The sequence below is a fragment of the Astyanax mexicanus genome, chromosome 14 (assembly GCF_023375975.1).
Source record: "Astyanax mexicanus isolate ESR-SI-001 chromosome 14, AstMex3_surface, whole genome shotgun sequence".
NCBI classification, from domain to species: Eukaryota; Metazoa; Chordata; class Actinopteri; order Characiformes; family Acestrorhamphidae; genus Astyanax; species Astyanax mexicanus.
Window position 1 is genome coordinate 2,730,234 of NC_064421.1, and position 12,704 is coordinate 2,742,937.

Here is a 12,704-nt window from a genome sequence, read left to right on the forward strand (position 1 = left end):
TCTTTACATTACTTTATTTTTATACTTTAAGAAGTTTTTTTTTTAACTAGTACATTTACTTAAATAGTAAAAAGCTTGAGTTGATACTTATTTAACTTCACAGAACTTACAGAAGTATTTTATTAAACTCTAGTATCTATACTTCTACCTACAGAGTAATGAATGGAGATACTTTTTACACCTTTGTTGATCAGTGGGATGATGTTTATTGGATTATTATCGGTCGGGGTCCTTTAAGGGTTCTGTAGAACCGCTGGAGTCAGCCAGAACAGAACCGTCAGTGTCCTTCTGTGTGTGTGTCTGAGTGTGTGTGTGTGTGTGTGTGTGTGTTCTGATCCAATGGCTGCGTGACAGCGAGGATTCGCTGGTTCCAAAGAAGGAGGCGAGTTTGTGCCAGAAAGCGACGGGCTGTCAATAATAAATCCAGAGATTTGGACGGGCCTGTCAGTGCGGCTCTGAGGCCCGACTCGGTTTAGACTATCTGAGCTGGACAGAACACACACACACACACACACACACACTCTCTCACAAAAAAGGTCCAGACGTGATTTGTTTTATAAATTCTACATGCCCTTATATTTTTGTATTTATTGTAATATTAATAACAGTATATTTAGCTTTTTAGTACCAGCGTGTCCCAGTTACCCAGCCTGGTCCTGTGGCCTGAATAAAATAAACATCTCAAAAATCCATAGAAACGTCAATATTTTGTGGATTTGTATTGTTACAGCTTTGTTTGTGAAAAAGAATAAGCTTTTATATGTATTTTAAGAAATATTACAAGTGTTTAAAGAACACCCAGTGATGTATGCGTTATTATACACAGTAGAAATACTCAATAATGTATTAACCATTTATCACTTATTATTATTATTTAATTTAGCATTTTTCTACAGGGTTCACAGACGTTTTCACCAATAAATTGATAAAATTATTTCTGTGCCTTTAAGGGAAATTTTCATGACCATACAATTTTTAAAACACTGCAGAAATGGACAACAAAACCAAAAATCAACCAAAACTATTATCAAAATTGATCATAGAAGGCCAAAAATTAATCCAACACACAATTTTTAATAGTAAAATGTGTGTCAGATCCTGAGAGCTCCATTGTGTGAAGGGTTAAATTACTGAATTAACTCTGAGCTGATGTTCTTTTTTTTTTTTTAGCTCAAAATAGATTTTCTCTGTCGATAAAAGGGAACACAAAGATTTGTAGACCAAATTTTCATGACTTTTTCAAAACTTTCTGTTTTTTTTTATTTTCCCAAAACTTATCCAGGCCTGGAAATTGATATTTTCAAATTCTATTACATTTCCAGGTTTTTCATGACCGTACGAACCCTGTTTATTATATACAATATAAATATCAATAATGTCTTAATCATTTATCACTTACTATTATTGTTTAATTTAACATTTTTCTACAGGGTTCATACACATTTTCACCAATAAATTGATAAAATGATCTTTTCATGACTTTTTCATGCCTTTAAGGCACATTTTTATGACCATACGATTTTTAAAACCAAAAATCAACTAAAACTATAATCGAAATTCATCAGAGTAGGCCTAAAATAAATCTGACACGCAATCTTTAATAGTAAAATGTGTGTCAGATCCTGAGAGCTCCATTGTGTGAAGGGTTAAATTACTGAATTACTGACTCTTAGCTGACGTATTTTTTTTAGCTCAAAATAGATTTTCTCCATCGATAAAGGGAAACACAAAGGTTTGTAGACCAAATTTCCACAACTTTTCCAAAATACTCTGTGTATTTTTATTTTCCTAAAACTTATCCAGGCCTGGAAATTGATATTTTTAGGGGATATTCCAGGTTTTTCACGACCATACGAACCCTGTTTTTATATAACTGTTATTATTATTATTATTAATATTATTATTGTAATAAAAATAAAGTTGCCCTCAAAAGATGGGGGTGCTGGCGGGACAAATAAATAAACATATATATATATATATATATATATATATATATATATATATATATATATATATATATATATATATATATTTTTTTTTTTTTTTTTGCATTTTATCTGACTCTTACAAGGTTATTTGTATTACAGATTTGGGCCAATGAGATGTTAGGAGTCTTTCCCAAGGACTCTTACTGGTGTAATCCTTATAGCATAGTCACCCTGACCTGGAATTGAACCCCAGTCTCTCACATGGTACCTCACTGGCAGTTGGTGCTGTTATCCACTGCACCACACCAACCACCACTAAATAAATGCAAGGTAGAAATAGTTCAGTTTAACTGGATGTAAGAGCAGAACATATATTTAAAAATATATATCACAATAAATACAATATCTCAACTTAACGCACAATAACAGTGTTCTCTTGACACTAATTTCTTGCATTTAAAGTATTAATGCTGTAGTTTCTTTTACAGGGATTATGTATTAAGACTGAACATATTAAAAAAACTTAAATACTTTAAGAGTAAATATAAAAAGCACTTATTAAATGATGATTTCATTTATTAAGGGGAAAAAAACTATCCAAACCAACCTGACCAAATTAACTCCAAATGAACACATGTGGAGTTTTATGTACTTAACAAAAAATGAGCTGAACCTCCACAGTCACCGGACCTGAACCCAATCCAGATGGTTTGGGGTGAGCTGGAGCACAGAGTGAAGAAGGCAAAGGAGCAACAAGTGCTAATAAACACCTCTGGGAACTCCTTCCTTCCTTCAAGACTGTTGGAGAACTTTTCATTTCAGGTGGCCACCTCTTGGAGCTCATAGAGAGAATGATGCCAAGAGTGTGCAAAGCAGTAATCAGAGTAAAGGGCGGATATTTTGAGGAAACTAGAATTTATTTTATTTTTTTTAGTTATTTCACCTTTTTTTGTTAAGTACATAAAACTCCACGTGTTCATTCATAGTTTTGATGCTTCAGTGAGAATCTACAAAGTAAACAGTCATGAAAATATAGAAAACGCATTGAAAAAAATAAATGGTCGTCCAAACTTTTGGCCTGTATTGTAAACTGAGGCTATAACTTGGGTTCTGCAGCAGGACAATGACCCAAAGCTCACAGGCAAGTTCTATTTGCTTATTTATGAGTAAAAAAGCATAGTAGAGAATTGTCTTGCGATATATATCAAGTATCATAGTAACTGTAACTGTATAGTGGATTCCCACTCCAAGAAGGACACTCTGTTTTAGTACATGTCCCACAATGCACTGCTGCTGTAGGTACATTGTGAACAGTCACCTGATTTACTATGCTGTCTCTCTCTCTCTCTGTACTGAATTGTCAATAGTGTGTCCGGGGCGACTGCTGGCGCTACAGAAGCATGTGCGTTCCCCCGTAACGCCGGAGCTAAACGGCCGTAAACACCGCCCTCCATCTTCCCGGCTCTAAACCCCCCGACAGCTCGGCTTTCTAACGACCCGGCGCCGGCCCAACGGACCTCCACACACCCTCACGTCTCAGCCAGGACACGGTTATTTCCGTATTTCAGATTTTATGTTTTGTGTCTTATTCAATGCTCACAGTGGAAGATGGGAGGAGGTTCATATTCATAAAGTTTTAAGAGTTCAGAAATCAATATTTGGTGGAATAACCATGTTTTTAATCACTGTTTTTTTCACGCATCTTGGCATCATGTACTCCTCCGCCAGTCTTACACACTGCTTTTGGATAACTTTATGCTGCTTTACTCCTGGTTCAAATTGATACCGATATTATTATTACAATAATAATAATAATAATAATAATAATAACAGTTATATAGAAACAGGGTTCGTATGGTCAAGAAAAACCTGGAATATCCCCTAAAAATTTCCAGGCCTAGATAAGTTTTGGGAAAATAAAAAAACCCAGAAAGTTTTGGAAAAGTCATGAGGAGAGCAGAATCAGAAAAGCTAAGCTCTAATTTAACCTTTTTATGTTTTATTCTACATAGTAAATGAATACTAAAGTGATCTATCAGACTATGAAGGAACACATAAGGAATCATGTAGTAAGACTCTAAAAACAGAGGTACGATATGAGTACTTTTTTGTACTCAAAGGTACACTCTTCATAATTGTACCCTCAAAGGTACAATATTGGTCTTTACAGGGTCAGATTTGTTCCCTCTGAAGTACAAAGTAATTTCTAACAGCAATAAGTACAAATTTGTCCCATTTAACCAGACAAAAGGTACATTCAGTATTCTGTATTACTGTACTGATAAACAATATATATTTAAATTGCACATTTTTTTATTTGAAAGCCAGACAATTTTGGATCATCAAATTTTTGAGCCATATTCAGTTGATGATAATGTTTATAATCTTTATTATTTTTAATCTGGCACAAAAACCATGGGTACAAAAAAGGACAAAAAAGATACAGCCCCAGCGACAAGCTTTGTACTCTTTTAAGTACAAATCTGTACTTACTTTTCTTAGTGTGAACTTAAACATGTTAAACAAACCTAAATACTTGTGGTTTCTGAGGCTGGTAACTCTGATGAACTTATTCTGTGTAACAGAGGAAACTCTCATTCTTCCTTTCCTGAGGCGGACCTAATGAGAGCCAGTTCCATCATTATAATGTTTTAGATGGTCTTGCAGTGCAGTGACTGCACTTTAGGATAATTTGAGGATAATTAAGTATTTCTTTTCTTTTTTTATTAGAACATTACTCAAATATTCACTATTCACTGTATACCTGTAAATCTACCTCTTCACTACTTTACTTCACACTTTATTAAGAGACAAGATGTGTTTTCTTTACTAAATAATTCAATGTTTTTCTTCAAAGTTTGGCTGACTTTAGCATTAATCTACAATACAGAACATTTTAAAAATAAAAGACAAACACTGAATTTTAAGGTGTGTCCAAACTTTTGACTTTTCTGAGTACTATTCATACAGCTCTGGAAAGAATTAAGTGACCGTTTCAGTTTCTAAATCAGTTTCTCTGATTTTGCTATTTATAGGTTTATGTTTGAGTAAAATGAACATTGTTGTTTTATTCTATAAACTACAGACAACATTTCTCCCAAATTACAAATAAAAATATTATAGTCATTTAGTGCATTTATTTACAGAAAAAGAGAACAAATAATGAAAAGAAAAAACAAGTTCATATTCATAAAGTTTTAAGAGTTCAGAAATAATCAATATTTGGTGGATTAACCCTGGTGGTTTTTAATCACAGTTTTTGTTTCGTGCATCTTGGCATCATGTTCTCCTCCACCAGTCTTACACACTGCTTTTGGATAACTTTATGCTGCTTTACTCCTGGTGTAAAAATTCAAGCAGTTCAGTTTGGTGGTTTGATGGTTTGTGATCATCCATCTTCCTCTTGATTATATTCCAGAGGTTTTTATAAATAGCAATTTTTTCTATTTTTTTTCCCAGAGCTGTATATTAAATACTACAAAAGTTAGACAGGATAATCAATAAATAATACTGAACAATTCATGATGGATACTAAATAATTTATAATAGTTGCAGAATCATTCATAGTAGATACAAAATCAATAAAGTGAATCATAGCAGATGCAGAACAATGTATAGTACATTTTAAACAATTTATAACAGATACTAAATGATTAATAGTGAATACTAAATAATTCTAAATGGATTTCAAGGCTGCGAATCAGCAAAAACATTGCAATATTACATATCGTGAAACAGGGTTTACAAATCTTATAATATAATAAATAATAAAAATATTATATTTTTAAAATCTGAGTAAAACAAGAGTTAACTTTTTATCCAACCAGAACAGCAGGATCTAACGACAGAATACTACACTGCTATTTGCGGCCGGGGTTTCCTAAATTAACCACTTCTGGCACCAATCTTCACATGTAAACTAATGATTAATAATCAACACTATGTTTTAGGATATCGATACAGTATTTTAAAACAAAATATTACGATACAATATGATATAGATTTTTTTCTGACACACCTACATTCAATAAACCACTAGATATAACTGGACAGTTTAAATCTTATTAATATACAGTAAAAATCCTACAAATCGTATTTGGAGAAGCATTTCTGCAGAATTTCTCTGGAAAGGAGTCGGATCAGCTATAATTCATTAGCATTCAACAAACAAGTGCCTCACCCTGTAGCACCCAAACAACAAACTGCAGAACAAACAGGAAGCTACTGCTGAAGGTGGCAGCTGGCAAGACAAGGTTTTCTTCTTGCATGGGACTGAATACAATCAAATTTTCTCACAGAAGTGTTCCAATAGAAGACTAGAGGCTGGTTTAAACACACGGGTTAGGCAGTAGGGTCAAAATAACCCCTTCACCCAACCTCATCCCCAACTTCCCAACTAACTCATGCCATCCAAAAGTAATGGATGGAGCGCCAACATTCCAGAGAACACAGTTCCACTGCTCCACAGCTCAGTACTCAATTGCCCGCCAGCCATCGCCCAATCACTGCATTTGCCGTGGTGTTGTGAGCAAGAATTCTCCCTATTATCTCTTTAACATTAACAGTGAGCATGTGCCCATCACCTCATTACACTCATAACTCTGTAGAACCTGTTTCTACATTATCTATAGCTCCACATTAACTTTCTGAACAGGAGGACCTGTCGACCTGAGGAGGATGGGTCCCTCTGACTGAGTCTTGGTTCTTTCTAAGGATGCTAATTGCTACTTTCCTCAGTGTAGGGCTGAACGATATGGCCAAAATTTATATCACGATATATTTCTTAATTTCGGTCGATACAATATAATTTCGGTATGAATACTTTGAAGGCTTTAAAAAAACTGCTAAGATTTCCTGCAATATAAATCTGTACCTACTGCTATCAGTAAAATGTATTTAGATCTCTGAAGCCTAATCTCTCCTCCTCATCTGAGTTTAATAGAGTTATTTTTTCTAGTTCTCATCATATTAATCAACACCTGGTTTGTTAAATTGGTAAATGTGGTAAATCAGGTGAGCTGCTGACGGAACTGAACATAATATACACATGCTGGCTGAGGAGCATCCAGGAGAAATCTGGAATCTCTACACTTTGTTCTTCAGCTCGGCTCACAGATATAAAACATACTTATAGTTAAAAATGAGAATTCCTTGTTATGTTTTACTGTATTTATGTTTATTTGCATCTGTTTAACTTCATTTATCTGTTTTTATTTGCATCTGGTGCTTTTTTTCCAGGTAAAAAACACTCGTATTGCTGAGATAAATGGATTAGTGTAATTTATTTTCCTGCCTAAAACTTTTGCACAGTACTGTACATCCCAGTCAAATAAGCAAACTATAAATAACTTAGTTACAACAATTAAGCTTCAAAAGTGCTTTAGCATTTAATATAAACAGTATCACCTTTATCGAAACATTTCTTATTGCGAAAATTACCGATATCAAATTATTGTCCAGGCCTACCTAAATGCTTCATTTTCCTTCAGCTTGTCGACATAGCACCACTTAATGTCACACACAATAAAACAATGTCTTCTATTACTGTCTTCCCAGCAATACAGAGAACTAGCAATATTTAAAACATTTTTATCATGTATTTTATCATGATTAATCACATAAAATTGTAGTGATTAATACTAATTCATTTTAAGTGATTGACACCACTATTATACATATAATTAGATTTTTCAATCTAACAACCTAAGACTAACCTAAGATTAATTCATTTTAGTAAGCAGTTATTATTGCCCTTTAAGAAGTGCAGGCTAGTAAAATATAAGACAATAAAAGTTTCCAAACCAATTTTTGAAAAATCCAAATTATAGTTAATTATCAATCGTCAAAATTACACAAATTATTTAGATTTTTTTTTAATGTTTTTTTCTTATGTTTTTTTATGTTAATATTGCACACCCCTGGTTGCAGAATGCTATACAGAACCTGAACACCTTCATACCCAACCGTCTACATCTCATCTTGTCTTGTATCCAGAAAAGAGGCGTCAACAGTTTTCTCCAACACATAAAAATTCAAGCTAAGCTAATGGTGAAGGCCGTCTCTCTAAGCGTTCTGTCCTCGCCTGCCAAACAGATAACACTGTCCACTAAACCCGCCAGCTAACCAAGCAGCAAATCACAGGCTAAGTGCTGCTGGAGCTTCTCTATCTGATGAAGTAATGCGATCGGGAGGACGCTGCCAACTGGCCAGATACTGGAGCTTCCTTAATTAATACAGAAAGTAATATAATGCACACTGCTCTGCAGAGAAATACAGTAAAAATTGCTGTATCTGTAGCTGAGTTCTGACCTTCATAACTGAAGAGCAGAGTAACTTACAGACATCATACACATATCATATCAAACAGCATAACTTCCCATATCTAACAGAAACATAATTTTCATATCAAACAACAGCCATTAATTCAGCTAAGATTACAGTCAGCTGTATCACCATTTAGCTGATTGCCATTATGGGCTTCATAATAAATGCCCCAGTTTAGATAATATTAAAGCTGGTGTCTGTAAGTTTTCTCTGGTGAGAATAGGTAATGGCACCGCGCATGCGAAAGAATCATTTTAAACCGGGCGGGTGTGATGCGGTCTCCTTTTAGAGCAGATGAATCTGATTCCAGGTTATGTTCAGTCAGAGAGAGAGAGAGAGAGAGAGAGCGCGAGAGCACTCATTTAGAAACTTCACTTCAACTACACACTTTGTTTTTTCTATGAGTGAATGAGCTCTTCTGAAGTCTCCATTGTTCCACCAGCCGCTGTGCATTTTTAGCGTAGAAAGCAGTTGAAAAGCAGAGAGTGAACAGTTGTAGCCAAGAAAACGAGCCAAACAGTGTAATAGCGGTGACAGTGTACAGTTGTAGCATAGAAAATGAGCCAAACAGTGGAATAGCAGCAAGAGTGTGCAATTGTAGCACAGAAAACAGGCCAAATAAGCCAAATGGTTGAAAAGCACCGACAGTGTACAGTGTACAGCACAGAAAACGAGCCAAAGAGTTGATAAGCGGCGAGTGTGTGCTCGTTTATTTTTTTTTTTACTTTACTAATTAAAAAATAGCGTCAAATTTCTACATTTTTAATCATTTAAAGCAAAATATTTCAGCTATTAATGTAAAAGTGTATTCGAGTACATTTACTTATTTAACCATATTTAAGTAGTGTAGAATCTCCTGAAAATAATCTCTGGATGTTTAGGTGAATAAAGCAACAGCTTCAATAAATTGGTCTAAAGTTGTACGACATTTACATTATCTATTCTTTTCAGGGAGCTTTTAAATCGATGCAGGTATTCATTTATTCATTATTTTACTCCTCAGATAAAACTGTAAAATATATAATGATCAATAATATTGTGATTTAATCACAGCACATGCAATAATTTGATTAATTTACGTTTTTTTTTAATCTCCTGATAGCTCTAAAACTAATGCCAAGCATAATACGTAATACTGAACGCTTTATTTAATTGAATATATGTGAGTACAGTGTAAGAGGTAGAGTTTGAGCCCTCCACTGCTGCTAAAAAAAGAAAAAAAAATCTAAAAATGCTAATATCATTGGACATAAACTGGAAACTCATTTTAATAGAGAATTCCTGTTTACAGCAAGCACATGACTAAAGGAAATGATAACCAGTCTGCCCAGAATTCACACTGCACTGCACTGCACATTCTGTTTTAAAGCTCTACATCCCATCTTTCAACACAGCTAATGCTAAAGAATGAGCATCAACACACTAATACAACAAAACACTGAGAAACTGTGAAAATGTACTGTGTTCTGTTTCTGCTCTGGGTGTGTTCAGTTCATCATGGGATGCAATGTTTTCAAAAATGTAACAGGGATGTTTTGCGTACATTTTTGTGAACAGATTTAAAGAATAGTACAATAGCAAACCTTCCTCTAGACTCTCCCTTAAAGGGGATGTATTATACTTCTTTTTACACAAGTTAAAATAGGGCTAAAGATAAAGATCTCATCAGCTCTATTCTTACCAGTTTCAGTCCCTTTCAGAATGAGCCGTTTAAGGGCTCTGACACTTTTATGCAAATAAGCTGTTGCTGGCTAGTGTTAGCTTGAGCTAAATGACGAAACAAGAACAAGCTAGCTGATGCTTAACTGTAATAGAAGTAGTGAAAGTAGTTCTTTGACCAGTAAATTTCACATTTCATTTGTAAATGAAGGGATCAGAGTCTGGAGGAAGAGTGGAGAGACACACGGTCCAAACTGCTCGAGGTCTAGTGTGAAGTTTCCACCAATCAGTGATGGTTTGGAGAGAATCATGTCTGTCATCTGCTGGTGTTGATCCACTGTGTTTTATTATAAGTCTAAAGTCAGTGCAGTTTTGTTTTCCCTCAAAATCTTACAGCACTTCATATCTTACAGCTTCCCTCTGCTACTGACAACTTTTATGGAGATGAGGATTTCATTTTCCAGCAGGACTTGGCACACTGCCCACACTGCCAAAAGTACCAATTAGTCTTATATAATATTCAAATTTTCAGAGCCACTGATTTTTGGGTTTTCATTGGCTGTAAGCCATAATCATCAATAAAATAAAAGAAATAAACTCTTAAAATAGATCACTCTGTGTTTAATACAGCTATATAATATATGAGTTTCACATTTTGAACTGAATTACTGAAATAAAGTAACTTTTAAAGGATATTTAATTTTTTAATGAGATGCAACTGTATTGTTCATCACCTCCAGGAACTCCAACTTCGAGACTCTTCCAGATAGAACTATTCCAGATATGTAGCTTTAATATAGTCTTCAATAATAAATTTACAATGTAAAAAATCATAAAAAGAAAGAAACACAGTGACTGAGAAGAGATGTGTCCAAATTGATACTGGTACTAAAAACTATACATATACAGGTCTGGAAAAAATAAGAGACCACTTAAAACTGATGATTTTTAATCAAGAGGAAGATGGATGATCACAAACCATCAAACCACCAAACTGAACTGCTTGAATTTTTGCACCAGGAGTAAAGCAGCATAAAGTTATCCAAAAGCAGTGTGTAAGACTGGTGGAGGAGAACATGATGCCAAGATGCATAATTTTAACTGTGATTAAAAACCAGGGTTATTCCACCAAATATTGATTTCTGAACTCTTACAACTTTATAAATATGAACTTGTTTGAACTTCTTTGCATTATTTGAGGACTGAAAGCTCTGCATCTTTTTTTCAGCCATTTCTCATTTTTTCTGCAAATAAATGATCTAAATGACAACATTTTTACTTGGAATTTGGGAGAAATGTTGTCTGTAGTTTATAGAATAAAACATAAATATTCATTTTACTCAAACATAAACCTATAAATAGCAAAATCAGAGAAACTGATGTGGTATATAGCACTCATGCAGTGCACAGATCTGTTCATACAGTACAAACAGTCCATTTATTCTCATTATCAGTAACATAACACTCTGTACTGCGGCTGTAAGTTACTGTATCTACTGGAGCTTATCTCCACTCTCAGACAGTGAAGGTGACCTACAGAGTTTATCATTAACACTTTACACAACTTCTCCTCATCCACACAGCTCATACAAACACTCGTAAGTCCATAACACCACCCAAAACACTCTGAAATAAACTGTGTTTACAGTGCTGAGAGCTGAAACCTGCAGAATCTGGACTTTACACACTTTAAACACCAAAATCTGGAGGAGAAACCAGAACCAGAGGCTGAACTTACCGGCATCATGTCTGCAGGCTGTCCTGGCTGGTCCAGGCTGGTGGTTCTGAGGTTCTGTGTGCTGTGAGACGGTACACAGAAGGGTTCTGGGTGGTTCTGGATGGTCCAGGGCAGAAGGTCCGGGCAGGATGGGGTTAGCGGTGTTGGGACAGCAGTGTATGGGATGCTCTCAGTCAGACTCACAGCAGATCCACCGAGCTGAACTGGGTCAGACACGTGAGACCAGCAGCCAATCCAGCTGAGAGTGTTTGGGTTCAGGAGCTGGAGTTCATGGTCCATCTTCAGCCGAACTGCTCCTTCTAGTGGTGGAGATAAAGAATCATCACCTGGATCAAAGAGACAATCTTGGAATAAACTTATTGTAATAAACACAGGTGGGAAAAAGTACTGAAAAAAATGTAATTAAGTAAAAGTACCATTACTTTGCTAAATTATTCTCAAGTAAAAGTACTCAATTTTAAATTTACTTTGAGTAAAAGTTACATAGTTACTTTTTTTTTACATTTATTTGATGTAAAAAAAGTACAGAAATTAAAGATCGAATTGAGTAAAATTAAAAAAGTACTCAATTTAAAATGAACTTTGAGTAAAAGTTACATAGTTACTTTTTTTACATTTATTTGATGTAAAAAAAGTACATAAATTAAAGGTGTACTCGAGTAAAAGTAAAAAAGTGCTCAATTTAAAATCTACTTTGAGTAAAAGTTACATAGTTACTTTTTATTTTTATTTATTTGATATAAAAATAAATTAAATAATTATTAAATTAAATCCTTTGAACCTTTCAGGCAGTATTTGTTCAGAAAACCCCATAAAACATTTTCAAGAACAAGTGACACAGTTTCTATGATCTCTTTTTTTTTCATTACTGTTAAAAAGTTAAAAGTTATGGTCATGCATGTGACTATAAATTGTATTTTTATAGTTTTACAGTTCATTATTATTTTTTTAACTTGCCATTGCTATGCCTTATCAGCTATTTACATGTTTCTTTTTAACATCCAAGCAGATTGTTTAATAATCCCAATAAAAACGTAAGGAATTATCATTAAAAA

The 12,704-nt window shown here is 34.4% G+C and overlaps 1 protein-coding gene across 3 annotated transcripts in view; it reads right to left on the minus strand.

Moving 5' to 3' along the window:
• Window positions 1-11,975, minus strand: part of ppp1r13ba (protein phosphatase 1, regulatory subunit 13Ba) — a 109,705-nt gene extending 97,730 nt beyond the window's left edge. For all 3 annotated transcript variants that reach the window (XM_049463737.1, XM_049463738.1, XM_049463736.1), the window contains exon 1: window positions 11,650-11,975. In XM_049463737.1, the coding sequence (XP_049319694.1) occupies window positions 11,650-11,928 (279 nt within the window). In that variant the 5' untranslated portion in view covers window positions 11,929-11,975. The remainder of the gene's footprint in view (window positions 1-11,649) is intronic.
• Window positions 11,976-12,704: the final 729 nt, after the last annotated feature.